The sequence below is a fragment of the Hakea prostrata genome, chromosome 3 (assembly GCF_041222555.1).
Source record: "Hakea prostrata isolate BN-2017 chromosome 3, UWA_Hpros_2, whole genome shotgun sequence".
Classification (NCBI taxonomy): domain Eukaryota; kingdom Viridiplantae; phylum Streptophyta; class Magnoliopsida; order Proteales; family Proteaceae; genus Hakea; species Hakea prostrata.
In genome coordinates, this window is record NC_142602.1 from 35,582,678 (window position 1) to 35,607,249 (window position 24,572).

Below are 24,572 nucleotides of genomic sequence, written 5' to 3' on the forward strand. Positions count from 1 at the left end.
GAATGTAATAAAAGTGAGACTCATAATTTTAGCCTTTATAAAATTATTTTGATTATTCTATCCCATTATATGTGCGTCTTGCATCATTGCATGTTTATTTTTTTGAGACTTTTTTTATCTAACAAACAAAACATAATATACAGCCAACTGGCCAAGATATTGATGTTGTTGAGAAGTACAGAGAGATGGTATAGTGCGAAACATGGTATACATGCCCATGTAAAGTCGTCGTCACTTCACACGAGGCTTTTGGAGAAAAGTTTTGGGGCTTGGAAAAGAACACAGGATAGCTTCTGCTCGAAGGACCCGCGAATCCCGCCGGATAACCCACTCACCTGTGTTTTATTTTAGCATCCTCGTATAAGCATAGTATCATATCATCGTGGAGCTACTTTATCATATCTGACTTAAGAAGTTAATAACTTATCATAAGCAGCTGGTCTTATCACTTTTTTTTCCTCTCTGTACAGAAATCGAAATCTCGCTTTCAATTTCGTCTGTATTTAATTTTGTTTGTTAGCCCATCTTCTCACACTGTTTTTTGGTATTTCTCATCTCTCTTTCAATTCCGTTTTAGAGAGAAAAAAAAGGGAAGTCTTAGAGAGAGAAGAAAAGACTATTTAAAACGACCTATTGTCGTCTTTGTCATGGTTCTCGTCTTCTGCAATTCATTCTTAGGGTCGATCTGTTTATCCTTCTCTAGCTCTGTCTCCCTTTCGATTAATCTAATCGGAGGAGGGAGTTACAATTGCTTTCTTCTTGTATGATTGTGTTTGTTGCAGAGAAGTGTTTGGTAATCGTTTTGTTGAGAACTGAATTGGTGAAAGTAAAACCCTATTTTGCTATAACGGGTTTGGTCTTAAATTTTGTTCTGGTTTAGAATTAATCGATCTGCAAGGGCTTTGATTGTTCCACGGTGTGTGTTCATCTTAGAGGAGACGGACATGTCTTCTCTTAGCCGAGAACTGGTATTTTTGATACTTCAGTTTCTTGATGAAGAGAAATTCAAAGAAACTGTTCACAAGTAAGGATCCCTATCTTGTGATTGTGGTTAATTTTTTTTCTGTTACTTGACTATCTCAACCTCTTTGGCTTGAAATTTGAGATATTTGATGAATTGTTTTGCTGGTCTGTTTTCTTCTTACATAAGATTGGAGCAAGAGTCTGGGTTTTTCTTCAATATGAAGTATTTTGAGGATGCCGTGACAAACGGGGAATGGGACGAGGTCGAACGGTATCTTTCTGGATTTACGAAGGTGGATGATAACAGATACTCAATGAAGATATTCTTTGAGATCCGCAAGCAGAAATACCTTGAAGCCCTAGACAAGTAGGTGTTCGATGGGTGTTATTGGTTTTCTTTTCATTTGGTTATTTATCTGTTTTATTATATTTGTTTGGTTTTGTTTTTCTGTTTGTTTGTTTTTTTTTTGTTTTTGTTTTTACTTTTCGTTTTCGTTTTGATGGTTTAAAATTCCCATTTCTAGTTTTGGTCTCCATGATCTTTTAATTGAGGCAAAATCTTTTATTGACGTGTTTGAAGGTACGACCGTTCAAAAGCTGTAGAGATTTTGGTGAAGGACTTGAAAGTATTTTCAGCTTTTAACGAGGAGCTTTTCAAAGAAATAACACAACTTCTCACATTGGATAACTTCAGGTATGTGTGAACATTACAACCTTCACCTGGTAGCTTCAGTTAGTGGTAAGTTACAAGTAAGATCAGTTATTTAGTTTTGTTGGAGTTCTTATGGCAATGTCTTACTTACAGGGATAACGAGCAGCTTTCTAAGTATGCAGATACCAAGTCTGCCAGGAGTATAATGTTTAACGAGCTTAAAAAGTTGATTGAGGCAAATCCCCTTTTCCGTGATAAACTTCAGTTTCCTGCCCTTAAGAACTCTAGACTGAGGACTCTAATCAATCAGAGGTACTTATGGTTACACATTTTTATTCTGGTTTTGCTGTCATCTAATGGTAGAGACGAATTCTCTGTAAGGGCTGAGTGGAGGATTGTTTAGCTGCATTTCCTTATGCCTCTTTGCAGTTTAAATTGGCAACACCAACTTTGCAAGAATCCGAGGTCTAACCCTGACATAAAGACCCTCTTTGTGGATCATAATTGTGGACAGCCGAATGGAGCTCGAGCTCCATCCCCTGCCCCAATTATGGGTTCCATTCCAAAGGCTGGAGGTTTCCCTCAACTGGGTGTTCATGGTGTAAGTCGGATTAAGGAAAAACTTCTCTTCCTTATATAAGTGACTAACAGTTTTTTTCTTCATTAATTTGACTTGGGTGTTAATTTGCTCAGCAGTTTCAAGCTGCATCGACTCATCCAACTTCTATTGCATGGATGGCTAATCCATCCCCTGTACCCCATCCCACAGTTTCTGCTGGGGCAATAGGCTTAACTCCTCCTAATAGTGCAGGTAAAAATTATAGTAAGTCTTCATTGTGAATGTAACTGTCCTGAAGCTGTAGCTTGATGCTGTCCTAATCATGTGATTTGGGTCACATCAGTCTGAAGTTTCTGTCATTCTTCCCGACTACAGTTAACATGCAAACACATCTATTGTGTTGCTAACTTGATGTCTCTTATAGTCTTCTTGTTCCAGAAACTTTAACTCATAATAGTATTCAAATTTTATTTTTTTTTTTTTTTTTGGGAGAAAAAGAGAATCATAAAGAGCTATGATGAAACATTAGAGAACTGTAAAGAGCTATGATGAAACATTAGAGAATTGTAAAGAGCTATGATGTGAATTGTGTTATCAGGGATGACCTAGTAATTTTTTCCCATTTAGACTTATGTTTATTTAGAATAGCATGATTCCCATGGCATTGAATTCATTCAATTCTGCACCTTGTTTTTTCCCACGTTTGTCACTGCAGCTGCTATCCTAAAGCGTCCTAGAACTCCTCCAACGAACAACCTGGCTGTGGATTATCAAACAGCTGAAGCTGAGCATGTATTGAAGAGGCCGAGACCTTTGGGGATGCCAGATGAGGTGCTCACATTTTATTTTAGGCTCTCAATTTCTTCTTTATATTCTTCATGTAAACTACTGTGGGTTGCTAAGTCTACAAGTATTGCTAAGTCTACAAGTATTCATTTGGAGCCATTGTCTTTAAAATGTATCCTCTCTTTCTTTGTAGGTCAATAATCCGACTGTAAATATAATGCCTATTCCATTCACCAACCAGAGTCATGCTCAGACCTTATACTCTCCAGATGACTTGCCTAAGACTGTTGTCATGACATTAAATCAAGGATCTGTTGTCAGGAGCATGGATTTCCACCCAATTCAGCAGACACTACTTCTTGGTTATCACTTGCTGCCTGAAAGCATTTTTTCCTGTTTTTGCACGGAGTTATTTTTCCTTTACATCAACTTCTTTATTTTTTTTCTTGGTGTGGAGGGGAAGGCAGTTGGATATTGAATACTGGTGGAAACCTTACATTAACATTTATTTGTATGACTGCTTGGATTTCAATCTCAGTTGGAACATCTGTTGGTGACATCACGGTGTGGGAGGTCAGTAGCAGGGAAAGGCTTGTTCACAGAATCTTCAAGATTTGGGACCTTGGAGAATCCTCGGGGAGTCTACAGGTATAGCTTCTAAATAATTCTGTGGTGACATTATCTATTTAGTGCTTCTTAACACTTCCAACCATTTAGGAGAATCACATTCTTCTGTTATTTGTATAGACAATTCGGGGTAAAGAAGGCTCTCTGTCTGTGACCCGTGCAGTGTGGTCTCCTCCTGATGGCACTCTTTTTGGTATGTATGCAGGAGAGCATTTATCGATTGAAAACTTTTGTGTGCTTTTATGTGCTAAAAACTTAAAGAACATTGAAGCATTTGGCATTAAATACTTAAATATTTAATGCTAAGAAGGCGTTGCTTTCAATGCTAACTTTTCAATCCCTACCTTTCTTTTCTCTACTTCAGGTGTTGCATACTCCAAGCATGTCGTGCATGTATATTCCTACAATGGTGGTGATGAGTTGCGGCAGCACCTGGAGGTTTGTTCTGTCAACTATTTTGTATTTGTCTACATGGGTGGTCCATTGATCTTTACTTATTAACAATTTCCATTTGGCCTCTTCAACAAGCTGGTAATTATGTTCTTTTCCATAAATATTGTTTAGTTTGTCATTAAATTTTGTGGTGGTACAGATTGATGCTCATGTTGGTAGTGTTAATGATCTTGCTTTTTCAAATCCAAATAAACAATTGTGCATTATTACGTGTGGAGATGACAAGGCTATCAAGGTTTGTTTTGTTGACTATGGCTTTTCATTGAGATATGAGCTCAATAGGTTTGTTATTGAAGCTCAATGTGGATGCAGGTATGGGATGCAGTCAATGGTTCAAAACTTTATACTTTCGAAGGTCATGAAGCCCCTGTCTTTTCCGTATGCCCCCATTATAAGGAAAATATTCAGGTACCATCATCTTCTGAAATTATTTCATTGAAGGCCCCTCATTACTCTGCTCTTATATTTTTATTGCTGTGTAGCCTTTTCTGCTTAATAAATTTGTCCTCAAATGTTCATATTGTTTCAAACCCTCTGGTTTTCTTCTCTCTTTCAGTTTATCTTCTCAACAGCCATGGATGGGAAGATTAAGGCCTGGTTGTATGATAACTTGGGTTCACGAGTTGACTATGATGCACCAGGACATGCATGCATGAGGATGACCTACAGTGCTGATGGGACAAGGTTTATATATGTTACTAAAGTGTTACTAAAGTATTCTTTAATTATTCTGGTTAACTTCTGTCATTTGATTGATGACACGTTGAATCCTTCAATTTGTGGAACCTTAAACTGAAGTACCATCTCCATGGTCAATGTAAAATTCTTAGGCTTTTCTCTTGTGGGACAAGTAAAGACGGGGAATCATATATTGTGGAATGGAATGAAAGTGAAGGGGCAGTGAAACGTACATATCATGGTGCTGGGAAGCGATCTGCAGCTGTTGTGCAGTTTGATACAACTAAGAATCGATTTTTGGCTGCTGGTGATGAATCTATGATTAAATTTTGGGATGTGGACAATGTCAATCTCTTGACAACAACTGATGCAGATGGTGGTTTGCCGGTAAATAATGGTTGGGATGGGTTTTCACTTTCTTTTCTTCCCCCTAGTATGTTGTCACCTTTAACTGAATAAGTTTCATGTGTCTCTGACCAATCTTATCTTGAACATATCCTTAGCAATCTCCACATGTTCGCTTCAACAAAGATGGGACACTATTGGCTGTTTCAACAAATGACAATGGTATCAAAATTCTAGCAAATGCAGATGGGCTTCGATTGATACATACCCTTGAGAATCGCCCATTTGATGCTTCAAGAGTTGCTTCTGGTTCTATTGTGAAGGTAGTTTGGTCGAGAAACTTTGTGCTTAAAAGCTTATGCCTTGCTTGTTAAGTGAATGGCTTACATTGCAGGCTCCTACACTCAACACATTTGGTCCTATAACAACTGGCACAAATGTTGGTGTTGTCGATCGAGGTCCTCCAGCAATGATAGTTGGACTGGTAAGTTAATATCTTTGAATAGTTCTGGAAAAAAGCTCTTGGATTTGTTGGTCTGTAGCCATTAATTAAGTTAACGGAATAACCCATAACGTTGCTGTTGGTTTTATATTTAACTTGAGGGACTTTTGCCACTTTTATGTAGCCAATTATTAACAGCCTTCTAATTTTCTCTAGAATGGAGATAGCCGAGTTTTGCCTGATGTCAAACCACCCAGAGTTGTAGAGGATTCTGTAGAGAAGCCTAAGATTTGGAAGTTGACTGAGATCAATGAACAATCTCAGTGTTGTTCATTGAGACTTCACGATACCTTGATGCCGTCTAAGGTATATCTTCTCCATGCACTAGCTTTAAAGTTACTGAATGAAGTTGTTTATTTAAGATCTCCCATGGGTTTTGGATAATAAGGCCAACAAGTAAAGCTGACTTTTCAACATACTATATTTCTGAATTTGTTAGTCATTTTGTTGATGAGAAGTGCAGTATTATTTGATTAATTAATTTATTTTGTTGGGAGCTGTATCCACTGTATTTATGTTTCATGATGAAATAAAGTATACTTAAAAGTATTTGTTTCAAGAAATGGAGAATATGATGTGTATACAGTTCTACAAATTAGTTTACTCTGTGGTATGATGGTAGGCGAACTAAACATATTGCCTGTGTGCTATGTGTAAGGTTTGCTTATGGCTGCATGTGTTATGTATTTTTGTTACTGGCATGGCAGTCATGCTATGTGCTTTTACTTACTTGCAGATAAACCTGGGAGATTGAATTTTGTATTCAAATGGGTGTAAGTAATTATCTGTCTTGGATGTTTAAGCCCATATAGGCAGGAAATGGTTTGTTTTCAAATGGGTTAAGGAATTATTGTTGTATACTTGTCTTTTGCCTATTTACTATGGAAGGAAATCTTGCTTTTGTGAGGTATCTCACTCTTTATGGTAGTGTGTTTTCTTTTGTCAGCCGGCCATGTGCTTCCTTCTTTTGTGAATTGCTTTGGTGCTGCTGCAGCACTCTGCAGCCTACTGTCTAGATTGAAACTTGTGGCCAAGACGAAATCTCTACCACTTGTTTCGTCTCGTTTCACGTAAATGAATTTCTTTTTGGTAAAGTTTAACTGCGAAACGAGTCGTCGAGATTTCGTCTCGACCAAAAGTTTCAATCTAGACCATAGGCTGTATGGTGCTGCGCAATAAACACCAAAGCAAAGTCCCCTTTTTTTTTCTGGTGTTAGCATATGATTGTAAAGGAAACTATAAAGTATACTGCTCTCCTTGAACTCTAGGTTCCTCTTCAACCTTCATTCTCTATCTAAATATTCCATCCTCAAGGCTCCATTCAAGTATTACTGGCAGCCTGCATCAATTCCTTTCTCCTTTCCACATCTTTTATATTTTTTCTTGAATTTTCTTGAATCTTTGAACTTTTCTAGAGACCCAAATTCAATGTTACAACTGCACCAATCTGACTGTTAGGTCTGTCCCAAACTTTAGGGACATCATCTCCCCAACCTGAGTGACCTTTGATTGCAATTTCAGCCATAATGAATCAACCAAACCCTAGATCTGCCCATCCTTGTTATTGTCATCCTATTTTCCCTCCAAAATCAAGACACCCAATATTTCCCAATCCCCCACTCAAAATCATTGACACTGGAAGAGATTATTCTAAGGCACAAAATATAAAATTCTCTCTAGTATTTATCCCATTCTCTTAAGTTTTCATCCCATCTCAAAGTTACCATGATGGGAACCCAATTTTAGGGTTAGGGTTTCTTGGAATAATTCCCTAAAATTGAGGTTTTGCCTAGAATCTTCCAGCATTTAATCTCCAAAAGTTAATTGGTTGATCTAAGGTATCAAGGATGATCCTAGACTTAATATGGGAAAGTTCAATTATCACATATCAGATGGGTAGGGTTTGTTGGGAAAGGGTAAAATTATGGTTTTATCAAAACCCTATGATGGGATGGTTTAATAGGTAATAGGATAGTTAAAATTAATGTGGGATATAACAAAGAGAGAGAGAGGGTATATTAAGGATTCCTGAGAAAGCCTGCAGTTGGGTATGGGATGGATTGAGGAGATTTTAGGGTTTTAACAAATGTAAAGACTGGCTGGGGTTTGAGACAAATTAGGGTTATAAGCAATCCCTACTGGGTGGAACTTCAGAGGGAAAACAATTCTACTCATGGGATGGGATAAGGTTTTGAAGATCTTGGGTAATCTGTCTTTCTTTCTTCTTCTTTTCTTCTCTTTCTTTTCTGTTTTTCTTTCTTGTAATTCTGCCACAAGTCAGAGAAGGGAGAGAGAGGGAGCAGAGAGCGAAGGAAACGGGAAAAAGGGGTCTATAAGGTTTGGGGAGGTGGGGGTGAGGTCTAGGTGTTTCCGCAAGGGTGGGGGAGGTTTCTTGGCTGCTGCCAAGGTGGGGGCAGGGGCTTGCGATGGGAGGGTAGGGTCTTTCTTGGACTGCAGGAACAGGACATATTGGTTCTTGGAGATTCTTGGTATTTTCTTGGTCTAAAACAGCAAGCAATAGGAGCCGCAGGGTATGGGGCAAAGAGGAGAGAGGAGAGATTAGGGCTGGGGTTGTGAGGGGTTCAACCAACTTGTTTGCAGAATCTGGAAGAGGCAGATTGCTGGATTTCTTGCTGGAATTGCAGGACAGACTTGATAAAGAAAGAGAACTCTTGATAACTGCAAGGTTCCCCTCAAAAGCACCCTGCCACACCTTCTTGGCTTCAATTCTGCAAATATTTTTGTTAATCCAGACTTGAGAAACTACAAAGAAAGAGTAGGCTTATAATCTACTAAAAGACTTCAAATCTAAGTGGTTTCCTTTATAGATTAGGATCCCCTTCCAAATAATCTCACCCGTGCAAATAAATACTTAAAAACTTAATGGAATCTCCTAAATAGATTCCCCCTAAGACTCAAATACTAAAGGATTTTTCTTGTAAATAAAGACTGATAAAGAATCTTATCTTTAAAGAGGACTCCCAAGAACTGATGAACTTATCTTTAACTCAAACTAGACTCCTAACTGACCAGGACTCCTTTGGAAAAAACAAAGAAAGTAAATTCTGAAATTAAAATAAGTAACTTATTGGGATTGGGATGGACCAAATTACCCCTCTTGGAAGGTTCGGATAGCCTAGGTGTGCGCCACTTTGGAGTGGCCTTGGGCCCACTCCAGGGGTTTGGCAAGGTGCTGAATTCTGGTTCACATCATACCCCATTTGAAGGAACTTATCAACCTCCCATGGGACGGGCTAAGTATCATTGATACCCCAAGTATCCTTTTATCTTTGACCATAAATCCGTAACTTAAGTTTTTCCCTAGGAATAATCCCACCACATCAGAGATCACAAAGAACCCCCAGTGTCCATGGCCAACATTTCAAGAAACCCTTTCTTGGTCCCATATGACTATATGAGTTGGTTTTGTTAAAAAGATCTTGAAAGAAGCAGCCTCATTGAATTGGGGCTGCATCATTGCCTCCATTACAGAACATAAAGAAAGGTTAGATTTCCCATAGAACTTCTTAATGAGGTATTTACGTATATGGCTTTTAATAGAACCTTCTCTTTCTAGGGTTCAAATAGAGGAGAAGAGAATTGGTGGGCTGAGTGGACTCTCAAACGTCCTTTAATACCAAGTTGGAAAAGAGGGTGGATGATTAAAAAGGTTAACAAGGGTTGGTAGTAGAGAATTGAGAGACAAAGGAGAAGAAGATATGAGAGGAAGAAAACAAATTAGAACGAAATTGTGAATGAGCTATACTCACTCATTCACCTATTTAACTCAAATCGACAATCTTGAGAATTACAAAGACCTCCTTTGGGAGATGAGATGTAAATAAGAGAAAGAAAAAGAAATTGCAACTTAGCACAACTCATGATAGACATGTGAGAGAAATACCCCTAATCACAGGTAGAATTGTTGGTTGTGTTGCAAAAGTAGAAAGCCCCTGAAATCCATGGTTGAATAGAGAGAAAATGAAAATAATAATAATAATAATAATAATTTACTAGAAAGCTCAATGGTTGCAAGGAAAAATGTGGGAATCGATTCGGTGTCATTTGCGGTATGCTTTGATTTGACTACATTTATGTATGTTTGTTAAGACCCTAAATACAACCCTAATTGATTGGCTAAAGCCTGCAATCAAAGCTCCTCCTGCTAAGATCCCATCCAAATTGTTGTTAAACAAAGATAGCATCCACTGAAGACCCTCCAACTTGTATGGTCTTAATTGTCCCCTTTGAAGCATGGCTGGTTGCTCTGTCACCTTCACCTGGATTGAATGCATGACAAAATTATGCTGCCTCTGGCCTTCAAGTAAATCATTGGTTTTGACATCAATTATAATCTAAACCAACTAGGTGTATGTCATCACCAGGGAGCACATCCACGGGGATTTTAGTCTCAGAAGCAGACAAATGCAAATTCAGAGATCAGAGTGTTTAGCATGTTTTTGCCTTTGAACTGCAGCTCGCTGATGAACAAGAAGCTCATTGGTTTTCCCTAGAGGCATTGTACAGTTGTTCATTCTTGCTTTCCTCCACCAATGTATGTGCGCCTCTTGATCATCAGCTTTCAGTGCTTGTAACCTCAATTTCTCCGCCTTTGTAGCATGTTGCCTCTGCCTTTCATGACACCTCTTGTGGAGGTCGCTGTCGCCTTCTCGTGTCCAAGTTTCTGGAAGAAGCATGGGCTTGTAGTTTTTCAAGCAGATCTACAAGGGTTATTAAGTGTTTTTTTCTTTTCAACCACCTAAATAGCACGAACCAACGCTTGCAGGCTGCTATTGAAATCCTCTCCTTCGGTACAAGTGTTATACTCACAATCAAGGGAACTTTCAGAAACCAAGTTCACCTGGAAACTGATATCGAGGAATATCTCAAGGGTTTCCCGGTGAATGGATTCCCTTGATAAATCCTTGTGCCAATCATCCCTCCGAGGTCATCTTTGAGGGCGAGACAGATCACTATCTCTGTTGGAATCAATGCACGGTTCCTTGCCTCCGCGGGGTGCCTCTGTTTGCGTTGGTTTGCATAGGTGATGAAGGAAGAAGCAGGGGATTTCCAATAATACCCTTGTTCACAAGCTGTTACTTCTGGTCCGTAAGTGTTTGGGGCCTGCGCACTTCCTGGCCCACCCACTAGTCTGGCCCTAGCGTTTCTCCTTAGAGCCCTTTGATGAGGCCCCTTCGAAAGGGCATTATTTATCATCTGACAGGCCTTCAAATTGACCCACCCTGGCAGCAGTTATAGTCATTCTTATGTCTGGGCTTTGGGCCTGAGACAAAGAGGACCTGACTTGGGCCCATAGGTCGAGGGCTTTGTCTCCCATTTTTTTGGGCCACACTCAATGGTGGCCCTAGGGTAGACGAAACAAACCCTAGAGCTTCCTCTATGTTATCTTCTTCAAAACCATTGAGTAGCAACAGCCGGCTCTCTACCCCATCATCTGTTCTATGCTGTCTTCCGGCCTTTTTTGCAGCGTGGTTCTTTGATTCAATCGCATTGATGGTGGCCCTAGGGTAGACGAAACAAACCCTAGAGCTTCCTCTATGTTATCTTCTTCAAAACCAGTGAGTAGCAACAGCCGGCCCTCTACCCCATCATCTGTTCTACACTGTCTTCCGGCCTTTTTTGCAGCGTGGTTCTTTGATTCAATTGCATTGATATACATAAGCTCGGTTCTATCTTCTTCTTCCCCTTCACCATTGATGAGTTGTAGTCATTCCTTGAGGTTCGTCCAGCTAAGCATTGGCCAGCCTCTCTGGTAGAACCATTCCAAGGCATATCCTTCTCGGTGTTGGAGGCCACTCGCAACCGATGCTTGCACGCGATCTGTTGTTTCTCACAAAAGAGTACGACCTCTGTAAGCCATTCTTGCGCCCTCCCTTTATCGGAAAACAGAGAGGCAATTCCATATCACCTCCCTTGGACCTGATCGGTCTGATACCAGATGTTAAGACCCTAGATACAACCCTGATTGATTGGATAAAGTCATCGAAGCTCCTCTCCTGCTCAATCTCAATGACAAATACACAGCACCACACATGCAAACTGCAATTCGTTAGTAAATCAGAACTTGAAGTTAAACTGTAAATAGAGTACTCGATTAAACCAACACCCAAAGTTGATAGCAAAGGACTGCAATACAAGATGAACCCTAAGCTGAAATCCCTATTCGAACTGCCCCTTAACCAAGGTTCATCCTCATGCCTACAAGCGCTGCTCACCATTTCCTGACACAAAATTCTCCTTCTCTCACAGTCCCTCTTTTCCCCTTGATATAGCCTAGCACAATCCTAATGAACACAATCCAAACAAAATACTTTCCATGCTTGGAATTGATCCCGTACAACTCCCTTGTACTTTACCCCTGCAGTGTTTGTCCGTCAACATTGGTGTCCTAACCATTTCTAGCTGAATTATACAGATTGACTAGATTTTATGCAATATCTCCACACCCCAATTGAAATAGATATAAAAAATGTAGCCTCGTGGGTTCTGTTGTATACTCCATATTGACAATGGTAGAAGTTGTTTCTTTATCTTCTCATCTGCGTGACTCTCTGTCATAGCTTGTTAGATGTGCTGTTATCTTGATAGCATGCTAGGATTATAAATTTCTGTCGGAGATGAAGTAACTTTTGATTCAGTCTCTCATCTCGTTGTACTTTCCAGTTTTCACCCTTTCTTTCAATCTTGCAGGTTTCTAGGTTGATTTATACTAATTCAGGACTTGCCATATTGGCATTAGCATCAAATGCCATACACAAGCTTTGGAAATGGTCAAAAAGTGATCGGAATCCAACAGGGAAGGTATTTGTTTAGCTGTATTCCAGTTCCCTTGAATCTTCTCATTTCCCATTGACTTGACCCAATCAATTGCTTTGTCTTTCATAGGCAACTGCTAGTGTAGCACCACAGTTGTGGCAACCTTCAAGTGGAATATTGATGACCAATGAGATAAATAATACAACTGCTGAAGATGCTGTTCCATGCTTTGCACTTTCAAAGAATGATTCCTATGTTATGTCAGCATCGGGTGGGAAAATTTCACTCTTCAATATGATGACTTTCAAGGTGAGTTTGGTTTATGTATGCTTGATCATTCTTCCCTGTTTTATGATTTTTATGAGTGATTAGCCTATGTTTCTTGTGCAGACAATGACAACATTCATGGCTCCACCCCCAGCAGCAACATTTCTTGCTTTCCATCCACAGGACAATAATGTCATTGCCATAGGCATGGATGATTCGTCAATTCAAATCTACAATGTTCGGGTGGATGAGGTAATCCTCCTTTTGAACTGCCTGAACTTGGTGACTAGGAGATGTGAATAAATTTATGAAAATTGAGAGCATTTTTTTGGTAAACAAAAGTTGAGAGTAATGTCAGCTCTTTTTCATCATTTCCACAGGTTAAAAGCAAGCTCAAAGGTCATCAAAAGAGAATAACCGGACTTGCTTTTTCCCACAGTCTAAATGTGCTTGTCTCATCAGGAGCTGATGCTCAGGTATGCAATTTATGCAATTAAGTTTGTCTATTCCTTGTAAAAAATATCTGTGTTTACACAGGGGTTTGGCTAAAGATTTTGAAATGCCAGGCTGCCGGCTGCTGACCTGATGTGCTAACCCTTCTCCTTTGTCTAGGCTTGGGTCCTGAAGCATAAAGTACAGAATATTAGTGTGTTATGCATGGGACTGGGTTTATTGGGTCTTCCTAATGGGGTTCTAGCCACATACACAATAGGGTTTAGAAAGTCAAATGAAAACTAGAATCACAGGGATTAAGGCTTAACCAAAAATTAAGGAAAACTTACAGCAGAATTATGGCAAGCCGGATGTGGTTCAAAGTCTGGTTGAAATTCAAAAAAGGTTGTACAGAGTCATAATTGGTCGATTAATATGGTAACAGGGTTTTCTAATCATTGAATGATAACTCACGAGATCTAGGTGACAACATTTGATATATGTTGCTTTTTCATGAGAATGAGATGAGAGATGTTGCAAATTAAAAGATACTCCAACTTGTTTGAGTTGAGATTTTGAATTGAGATTTCAGTTTGACTGAGAACTCGACCCAAAATAGTGTATTAAAACCATCCCAACTTGATCGAGTTGAAACTCGATCTTGCTCAGATAGAGCCACTTTACCCTTTTGTGCATAATGCAGCCTGGGTTAGGGCAATCCTAGCATGACATACACCAGGACTCTCTTGAAATGGAACTAAATCTGATTATTTTTGAACAGCAATGTAGGCTTCACATGGAGGGGTTGGTGGGTCTTTTTTTTTGAGTAGCTGTAGGTCTAGGACTGTCATGGAGGACTGATTTGAATTTCAGCCTTAATGGAGGCTCCTAACAGATAGGATTTTGTTGACTGAAATTAGGGATCTCTGGTAAATTGTCTTCTAGGTTTATGATCAAGTTGGAATTCTCATTGGAGGAAAGGGTGGATATGGGGCTCTGGTATATTAAATGATAAGGGATCCAGTGCTGAAATGGGGAGTTATTAGGGCTTTAATTTGGAGGAAAAGTGCCTTTTGAACCAGGTCTGCTAGAAGCTGTTAAAGGCTGAAAAATAAAGACAAAAGAAGGGGAAGAAAAGGTCTCAGAGATGAGGAACCTAGCATGCTTGACACTCCCCTTTGGGTCCTTGCTTGGCCAGCAATGGATGCCTGTCCAGCAGCTTCGGAGGTCCCAGGCATGATTGATAATGGAGTCTTGACTCCAAGTCTTGTTATGACCCCTGGAATGGATAACGTGATGCAAGCTTCAACAGCTCATATCCATATACTTATACTCCATTCAAATTTATCTTTACTCTTCCACCTGGGGCATTAAATTATAAGCTAACAGCTGTACAATGGAGACTCCTTGGACTGAAAATAGAAATAAAAGAATCCTAAACAAACTCTATGATAATATCCTACCTAATCATAACTACTAGCCCATCCTTAACCTTTTCTTTAAGGATTTCTAAATTAACTAGAACTTCTACTCTAATTACATAAACTAAATGAAAAATGCTCTATTACCCTCATTTAAATTGGACCAATTAATAAACCAACTATGGTATCTTCATACCTGACTCATGAACCCATGTTTGAGGTCCATTAAGTTGTCGGATTACAAGGGGAAACCAACCAATAGAGACCCAACCCATATACCTGTTAATCTTAGGTTGATAGCTAAGAAAAAAAGCTTTCTTTGGTGCCAGATCTACATCAGTAAGGTTGAATGTTTTTGGATTTTCATCATGTGGAACTTTGAAGTTTTTAGCATAGAAGTATCAAGAAGAAGCGGTGAGAAGTTGCTGAGAAGGTTGGGAAAGATTAAAATGGAAGGAGAAGAGAAAAGAGAAAAAGCAAAAGAGTGCAAATTGATGGGGGCAAGAACATGTCTAGCCTATATTCGTTACTCGAAATATAGGGAAAATAGAAGTAACATCCGAGGGAGGTTAAAGGTAAGAGAAAAAAGCTGAAAATATGACTTGGATTGTTAAGGATCGAGATTAGACTAAAGTAACCCTATTACGTAGCATTTAATAGTGGAAGATACTTCCATAGGGTCCTAAGTGTTCCTTTGGGTTGTATGTACTTTGAACATGTGTATTGTCTAAGCATCAATCTTGAATCTTGTTGAGACACAGCCATTTGGCCCCTTTTGTACTGCTGGAAGCTGGAGTTGTCTGATTATTATCTTGTGGACATAAGACTATAAGGTCTTGCGTTGTACCTTTGGATTGATACATGAATTTTGGTGTTTAAAGTTTTAACATGTTATGCGGGCCTAAATAGGACTGCGATAGTGGGCTTCAAGGAAGGAGAATCAGGAGAATAGGAAGAGGAAGAAGGGGGAACTAGGGAGAGGGCAAGGGAATCTCTCAATCTAATTACACTTAATTCATTTTATTCAACCTCATATAGTATCCTAATACAAGCTATTTGAAAGAATAAAAGCCAAATCCCAGTTGAAATATAGAACACAAAACAGAATCCGAAACAAAGTCTTAAACCCTTTTGTGTAGGAATACTGGAACAATTAGAAGACTGAAATTAAATTGAAATAATTTTTTTTAATTAAGTCCAATGCTTGTTGGACCAAACCCCATTTGAGCAATCCTTTTTGAGGTTGGACCAGAACCAGTTGAACTGCATTAAAAACTTCTTTAAACATTAATGACTCGAGGTCTTTTATGGATGTATAATATATACTATAGGGCATTTAATTTTTTCATTCAGCTTTGAGAATTTCAAAATGGGATCTAAAATGGAACTTCCATTTACACTTTGTTCCCTTCCCCACCCCCCCCAAAAAAAACAAAAATCTTAGGGGTTTATTGTGCTCAAAAGGCCTGAAACGGGCTGGACAACAAGTTTCAATCCCAAATGAAACCATATACCCCTCAAGATGGACCATCAAGTTAAAAGGATTAAAAAAAAAAAAAAAAAAAAAAAAAACCTTTACAAATATCTCACTGAGATCTCAGCCCAACTTGCTATTTAGAAGGGCGAGATTATCTTCAAGTTCAAGTTCTTGGTCTGTGCTCCTAATTCCTCTAAAAGTTTTAAAATAGAAGTATGAATTAAACAAAAGCTGGGATTTGTAACTTGGGTCCCTTGTTGGATCCTGGTTAAGATTACAACTCCAAAATAAGACTTAAGTAAAGAGTAAGTGAAAAAATCTTAGGGGTTTATTGTGTTCAAAAGGCCTGAAACGGGCTGGACAACAAGTTTCAATCCCAAATGAAACCATATACCCCTCAAGATGGACCATCAAGTTAAAAGGAAAAAAAAAAAAAAAAAAAAAAAAAACCTTTACAAATATCTCATTGAGATCTCAGCCCAACTTGCTATTTAGAAGGGCGAGATTATCTTCGAGTTCAAGTTCTTGGTCTGTGCTCCTAATTCCTCTAAAAGATTTAAAATAGAAGTATGAATTAAACAAAAGCTGGGATTTGTAACTTGGGTCCATTGTTGGATCCTGGTTAAGATTACAACTCCAAAATAAGACTTAAGTAAAGAGTAAGTGAAAAAGTAAATATTCCTGAGTACGAATCCCTGGACCTAACATCGTGTATATGTTAGGTCCATTACACAATAATAAGCCAAATTAACTTGAGGCCTATAAAACCCAACCATGGAAATTAGGTTTCCTAAGGCCCAATTGACCCTCATGTGAACCTTGGGCCAGTTTCAATGAGTCTCCAGTCCTTCCTTTATTCATATTGTTCATCCTAGATGATTAGAACTTAGAACTTAAGAGTTGTTATTTTTTCTGTGTTAAGTTTGGTAATCAGTTAGATGATGTTTACCAAAGGCTTAGGTTATGAGCTGTTTCATCCAATTGTATCCAGGTTGTATAAGCTTAGAGATATAGAGCTTGTATGATATCTATGCAACAACTTAAGAGGGTGAGGAGGGGTGTTGAGGGAGTGTTGAAATATGACCGTAACAGTGTATAAATGGTAATCTTGGTATTTATCTTATTAGAATGTTCTAGGTTTTTGTGTTTCTATGATAAGTAAAAGGAGCGGTAATGATACTGACATGAGCCATCATTCCGAGGATCTCAACAGGTTGAAATGCAAGCAGCTGTTTTTATTTGTGGTGGTGGGCTGATGTTCTTATGAAAGCTGAAAATTGTAAACTCTGAAATTCAGAGTTATTAGTCATTTATTGCAGATTCAAGTTTGAATTTTAAGTAAGTCATCTTCCATTCCTTTTGCAGATTTGTGTTTGGAGCACTGATAAATGGGAGAAGCAAGTTAGTAAGTTCTTGCAGATTCCTAATGGGCATGTTCCATCTGCTCTCGCAGAGACGCGTGTCCAGTTTCACCAAGATCAGATACACTTACTTGTTGTCCATGAAACACAGCTATCTATATATGATGTATCTAAATTCGAGTGCCTTGGGCAGGTATGATGAATATACTTCAACATTAGTCATTTGGGATTCTCTCTCTAAGAAAGCAGCAGTAAGGCTGCATACATTTTGGTGCTTCCTAGACCCCTCAGTTCCAGAAGCTTCGTGGACTGTTTGCCCTTTTATTTCGTAGATTAGGATTCTCATATTGGTTTCCTATGCAGTGTTACCATGTGTTGTAATGTGAGGAATTGTTTATCTAAAAGTATATTATTCACAAGACCCCAATAGGGTATTTATAGTTACAACCTAGTAAAGTCTTATACTAAGTAGGAAAAGGAAATATATAAATAAAACTCTAGACTTATGAGGAAACATAATCCTATTCTAATTAGGAAACCTCAGTCCATGTTTTCAAGACTCCCCCTCAAGTTTGAGCATAGATATTTATCATGCCTAACTTGCTCATAATGTAATTGAATATCTTCGTGCTCAAGCTCTTTGTGAGCACATCAGCCCGTTGCTCGTTTGAAGTAACAAAGGTGATATGGATCAGCCCAGCCTCAAGCTTCTCTTTGATGAAATGTCTGTCAATCTCCACATGCTTATTCCTATCATGTTGTACTGGGTTATGAGCTATGTTGATTGCTAACTTACTATCTAAGTATAACTGTATAGGAACTTCCAAATCTGTCCCAACCTCTTGAAGCAGCCCTTTAAGCCATAATACTTCACAAATGCCTTGAGCAATTGCCCTAAACTCGGCCTTGGCACTGGACTGCGCAACTACAGCCTGTTTCTTGCTTCTCCAAGTCACAAAGTTACCTCCCACATATACACAATACCTAGAGGTAGACCTCCTATCATCTGGACATCCTGCCCAATTTGCATCTGTATATGCCTCAATCTTCAAATGTCCATGAGCTGAAATTAAAATTCCTTTTCCTGAAGTAGTCTTCAAGTATCTCAAGATCCGATATACTACATCTAAATGTGAGGAATATGGATTATGCATATACTGGCTAACAAGACTAATTGCAAAAGTGATGTCAGGTCTAGTGTGAGATAGATAGATCAACTTTCCCACTAATTTTTGATACCTTATCTTGTCAACTGGTTGTCCTTCCTTTGCCTTCAAGTGTAGGTTAGACTCAATATAAGTCTCAGCAGGCTTACATCCTAGCATTCCAGTTTCCTCAAGAAGATCCAATGTATACTTCCTTTGGGATAGAGATATACCACTAGTAGAATATGCCAACTCTAAACCTAGGAAATATCTTAGTTTTCCCATATCTTTGATCTCAAATTCAGTTCCGAAAAAAGTCTTTAATGCTAAAATCTCATCCTCACTACTACCTGTGATCACAATATCATCGACATATACTAAAAGTATAGTAGTGTGGCAACCATCTCTTTTAATAAACAAAGTGTGGTCTGCATTGCTCTACTTATAGCCCTTAGATATCATTGCCTTATGGAACCTTTCAAACCACGCTCTTGGATATTGCTTCAGCCCATATAAAGCCCTCTTTAACTTGCACACTTTCCTATAAGCCTCTGTAGTAGAATACCCGGGTGGTATATCCATATATACCTCTTCTTGGAGTTCTCCATGCAAAAATGCATTCTTCACATCTAATTGTTGTAAACTCCACCCTTTATTAATTGCACATGAAATAATACTACGAACTGTGTCCATCTTGGCAACATAGGCAAATGTCTCATGGTAGTCAACGCCATAAGTCTGAGTTAAACCTTTGGCCACCAATCTTGCCTTGTACCTTTCAACAATCCCATCTACCTTGTACTTGATCACAAACACCCATTTGCACCCAACAGTCTGTTTTCCTATGGGTAAAGTCACCAAGTCCCACGTTTTGTTTTTTTCCAAAGCTTGCATTTCCTCATCCATAGCTTCTTTCCAGTTTGAGTGAGATAATGCCTCATACCAAGTGTTAGGAATAGAAGTAGAGGATAAAGAGGAAATAAAACTTTGAAATTCTGGAGATAGAGACTGATATGAAACATAATTGGAAATAGGATGTTTGGTGCAAGTTCGAGGCTGCTTTTCTAATGCAATTGGTAAGTCTAAAGTAAGATTAGAAGGGTCAAAGACAGACTCACCTGGAGGAATGGATTGTTCAAGGCCAGGAACCAAAGCTTTTGACTGGCTTGGTTCAGAAGGGGTCACTTGTTGCTTTTTTTGATAGGTCTTTAGAGGTCTAGTCTCCCCCTGTATATCATCCACCAACTGTTCCTGTCCGGTCATTCCATCTTCCAAAGGAGGATCATCTGTAGGAATCTCAGGAGAAATATCGAAAGGAGGAATCAACATTGGAACCTCTTCACTAAAACTCTTCCCCTGAAGAGGTGTATAGGAGAAAAAGGGAATTTGTTCCTAGAATACAACATCCATAGAGACGAAAAAACAACGAGAACTAGGATGATATCATTTATACCCCTTTTGTGTAAGAGGATAACCCAAGAAAATGCACTTTAACCCACGAGGATCTAACTTTCCATGAACATGGTGGTTCCGGACAAAGGCAACACATCCAAAAACCTTAGGTGAGACTGTAAAGACTGATGTACCTAAAAGAACCTCAAGGGGACAACGTTGGTCTAAGACTCGGGAAGGCATTTGGTTAATTAGATATGTCGCAAGACCGGCTTCACCCCAAAACCGAAGAGGCATATGCATAGAAAACATGAGGGAACGTGCTATCTCAAGTAGATGTCTATTCTTGCGTTCGGCAACCCCATTTTGAGGTGGAGTGTCGACACAACTAGTTTGGTGTATGATGCCATGGTTTGCTAAGTAGGAAGGGAATGCGCCACCCAAGTACTGAGTTCCGTTATCCGTACGAAGGATTTTGATTGTCGCCCCAAACTGAGTCCTAATCATATTATGAAAATTTTGAAAGCACGAGAAAACGTCACTTTTTTGGTGAAGTAAGTAAACCCATGTGGTCCTAGTACAATAGTCGATAAAGGTAACAAGCCATCTATGACCATATTTTTATAGACACGGTCCAAGAAGGACCCCACACTTCAGAGTGAATGACTGAAAAAGGAATTTTACTACAATTATCTGAAATAGGGTAAACATGCCTGGTCTGTTTGACCAAAATACATGTCTCACAATAAAAATCATTTAAATTGCACCTTTTAATCAGATCAGGAAATAATTTGGACAAAATAGGTAAAGGAACGTGGCCAAGACGATTATGCCACTGTAATAAGGTAAAAAGTGCAAGGGAGGTGGAACTAGAGACCGTAGAAAGAGCTGATGGGGACCCATCCATTAAGTAGAGCCCCCTTTTCTGTCTACCACTGCCAATCGTAAGCCCTGTTTCCAGGTCCTGAAACACACAATGAAAAGGAAAGAAAGTTATTTTGCAGTTCATATCATGAGTAAGGCTAAGATAGATAAAAGATTAGCCGAAAACTTAGGAACATGCATGACATTAGATAAGGTAAGAGAAGGCGAACATATAATAGATCCTTTCCCAGAGATAGGGGAGAGAGACCCATCAGCCGTTCAAACATCCTGAGCAATAGGGACAAATGAATAAGTATGAAACAAAGTAGATGAGTCTGTCATATGGTCGGTTGCCCCAGAGTCGATTACTCAGGAGGGATAAGTCAAATTGAAATTGTGACAACAAAAATATTTGTGGGGATTTGTGGATCAACAGAGGGATCAATGACAGAGGCTATACTCGTATTCGAAGTTTGTACTAGAGAAGATGAGTCAACTCTGGACATCAATTGGTGAAGGTGTTGGAGCTCATCTGAGGAAAGAGGTGTTGGAGTACTTAGGGTGTCAGAATTGGCTTGATTTACAGATGTTTGATTGCTGCCCCTGATTCCATTTCTACCTCCTCCAAGGGAATTTGTTGGACGTCCATGCAACTTCCAACACTTGTCCTTTGTATGATGCTCTTTTCCACAATACTTGCACTTTATTGGTACCAGAACTAGATTTATTATTACCATAACCAGCCACCAATGCAGATCTATCATATGTTTGAGTGTGTACCATAGCTGTCCTTCGACTGTCCTCGGTATCTACCATGGCATAGGCCAGAGAAGGGAAAGTCTCTCTCGAAAGGATCTGTGTGCGAATTTGATCAAATTCTATATTCAATCTTGCCAAAAAATCATAAACTCTCTGTTTATCTTCCCATTGTTGATAGGCGATAGCATCTTCAGCATTCTTCGGTGTAAACTTCCCATAGAAATCTAAAGTCTGGTAATATCCTCGAAGAATGTTATAGTACTGAGAAAGAGGAAGGTCCTTGTGCTGTAACTGATTGATTTTCCGTCTAATTTCAAAGCACTGTGCATCATTGCCAACTCTGGAGTATGTATTTTTAGTAACTTTCCAAATAGTTGCCACATCAGGAAGGAGGAGATAACTCTGCTATATGCTAGATTCAATGAAGTTGATGTGAAAACTCATGACCAAACATTCATCTGTATACCACTTGGAAAGTTGTAGACCAGGTGTGGAAGGTTTTGTAGAAGTCCCATCAAGATGACCAGTAAGACCATGAGCACCAACAGCTAGGGAAACTGAACGAGACCATCTAAGATAATTTGTCCCATTAAGTTTCACACTGGTTATCTGAAGCAGAGAAAACTCACGATCCTTATGAATGGAAGACATGGGAGACTCTTCAGATGTACCAGATAAAGGAGATATGTGATTAGCCATAATTGCAAGGAGAAATTAAAAAAGTCCCTGAACTTTTTCAAAATTTATGAAAAAGTCCCCGAAAATTGTTGCAAATTGCAAAAAATCCTTGAACGTTTTCAGAATTATGAAAAAGTCCTGAAATATTTTAAAAATTACTCCCACTAATTCACGTGAAAAGTATCTCCTTAGGTTACCTCCAATTGATATATTGTTGAATCAAAGTACACCAGGAAAGACTGAAGGGACACAACCGGTCTGCTTAAATGCCAGACTCCTTAGACAAAATTTTTCTAGACATGCACTTAATCACCCAATATACAGTTCCAGGATACCCGAAAAGAAAACAAACACGTGATTAGCGACTTCAAAAAAAATTTTTACCGCACCTCTGTAGGATGAAAACAAAACCTTGCTTTAATACCATGTTGTAATGTGAGGAATTGCTTCTCTAAAAGTATATTATTCACAAGACCCCAATAAAGTACTTATAGTTACAACCTAGTTAAGTCCTATACTAAGTAGGAAAATGAAATATATAAGTAAAACTCTAGACTTATGAGGAAACATAATCCTATTCTAATTAGGAAACCTTAGTCCATGTTTTCAACACCATGTTAAGTAGCGTTTGTGCCATGCTGATGTCTCACTTTGTCAATGTGTCATGACATGCCTATGTGGTCTATGTTTTGATAGTGACTCAAATTATCAGCCAATGGCATGAATACCTTCACACCAAGGTGGCTCTGATTTGGTTTCTAAGCAAGTCTCTAACTAAGAGTTATTACATGCTATGGGAATTTACTTTTCACCTTAATTTGTGGGACATTTGTATTCCCTACCTTTTAGTTTATGATGTCATCCAGACGCATTAATATGTTTGGTCTTACTTTCACTCATAAAAAATGTATCATGAAGAAAAACCTATTCTATGATTAGTCAAAAAGCCATTACATCCGATTGGTTTAATGAGGAGAACCGCTAAGTTAGGCTTGCATGTGAGGAACGGCTATTTTCCTTTATCCTTCTTGTGTATGCTTTTTTAATTAGGTCTTCCTGTTTCTGATTTTAAAATCTTGTTTCCATCAGTGGTTCCCAAAGGAATCAGGTAGCCTTATCACGCATGCTACATATTCCTGTGATAGCCAATCAATATATTCAAGTTTTGATGATGGAAGTGTTGGAGTTTTTGTTGCCACAACACTCAGATTAAAGTGTCGGATCAGCCCCGCTGCTTATCTGCCTTCTAATCCCAGGTACGTCAGCTCACTGCAGCTGATGCCTAGATGAACATATTTGGTTTCCCTCCTAATCATCTAATGGTGCTATTAACAGCTCAAGGTTGTATCCACTTGTTGTTGCGGCTCATCCTATGGAACCCAATCAGTTTGCCTTGGGACTAACAGACGGTGGAGTGTATGTTCTAGAGCCACTGGAGGCAGAAGGAAAATGGGGAACCATGCCGCCTTCCGAAAATGGTGCAGGGCCTAGTATTGCTTCTGGTATGGTTGGTTCAGATCGACCATCAAGGTAACAACGATAGTTAGTGACTGACTAATGACATCTTGAATTATCTCCCTAAGGTGTTTCCCCATTTTGTTTTACGGGGAGAACGTGGAGGATGTCTGTATGGTAGCTTGTAGAGTTCAATATAACAGGATGCTGCTAGATGAAGGTAGCTCGGTAACATATCTTCAGAGCGTGTTCCTCATTGTACAATTCAACATCACACTGTGGGATCCAGAATTTAAGTGTGGTCAAGATGATGTAAATGTTTCTGAGGCATATAGTTCAGGGGAGGTTGGGCATCTAGGTTTGAATCTGAAACTTGCCTTTCATTTACCAATCAAGGTTTGGGATGAAATCTGCCCCATCGGTGATCCTTTCCCCCCCCCCCCTTATGTATACTAAATAGATGTTTGTTTTATATTGTTTATTTTTTTGTAATCAACATGCAGGAAATTGTATCCTTCCTTTTCTTTTGTTGGTAATAGAGAATCGTCAGTTATATATATAACTTCCCTTTCTTCTCTTTAATCCCCTGTTTGTTGTTTGTACCATGAGGCTCGCCTTGTGCGTTCTTGAATTTTTTTTCGAGCAAACTGAATTTACACCTTAGGTTTGCAGATAGTTATATTTACACTTTCTTTTTGTAGAATTATATTTACGCTTCTTGGAGTTTATTCTATTAGGTTTACTTTCCTTATGTTTCAGATTATGTATCAATTAATAATAGGTTAAGGCTCTTTTGGTATCAATTCTTGTTCTCTATTGTGCCTATTTAAAAAAATAAGTACAAGAATGAAAATGGTTGGGTGAATTTTGTCAAAAATAATTATGAAATAAAAAATAAGTTTGGTGTCAAAATAAAAAATTGTTAGAAAATGATAATAAGTGAGAAAAGATGACAAAAATATGATTTTTATAAAAAAAA

General features: G+C 38.8%; 1 protein-coding gene across 2 annotated transcripts; it reads left to right on the forward strand.

Annotated features, from left to right (window-relative positions):
• The first annotated feature begins 339 nt into the window (after positions 1–339).
• Positions 340–24,572, forward strand: LOC149022163 (topless-related protein 4-like). Of its 2 annotated transcripts, none has more exons than XM_089150329.1 (25): positions 340–1,024; positions 1,151–1,330; positions 1,544–1,657; positions 1,769–1,927; positions 2,045–2,216; positions 2,309–2,426; positions 2,890–3,005; positions 3,154–3,322; positions 3,499–3,608; positions 3,708–3,780; positions 3,952–4,025; positions 4,180–4,275; positions 4,353–4,448; positions 4,597–4,724; positions 4,871–5,105; positions 5,222–5,386; positions 5,458–5,547; positions 5,722–5,871; positions 12,277–12,387; positions 12,472–12,651; positions 12,733–12,861; positions 12,990–13,085; positions 17,305–17,493; positions 23,228–23,394; positions 23,474–24,572. In XM_089150329.1, exons 1-25 carry the CDS (start codon positions 945–947, stop codon positions 23,670–23,672), a joined length of 3,396 nt encoding a protein of 1,131 aa, XP_089006455.1. In that variant the 5' UTR covers positions 340–944; the 3' UTR covers positions 23,673–24,572. The 2 variants fall into 2 exon arrangements, with proteins under 2 accessions (XP_089006455.1, XP_089006456.1); XM_089150330.1 differs by having other exon boundaries at positions 341–1,024; positions 2,312–2,426; positions 23,474–24,570.

Coding starts and splice junctions, on each gene's coding strand:
- LOC149022163 (XM_089150329.1), top strand. CDS start 945: ATGTCTTCTCTTAGCCGAGAACTGGTATTTTTGATACTTCAGTTTCTT. Junction 1,025..1,150: donor TTCAAAGAAACTGTTCACAA/GTAAGGATCCCT, acceptor TTCTTACATAAG/ATTGGAGCAAGAGTCTGGGT. Junction 1,928..2,044: donor AGGACTCTAATCAATCAGAG/GTACTTATGGTT, acceptor GCCTCTTTGCAG/TTTAAATTGGCAACACCAAC.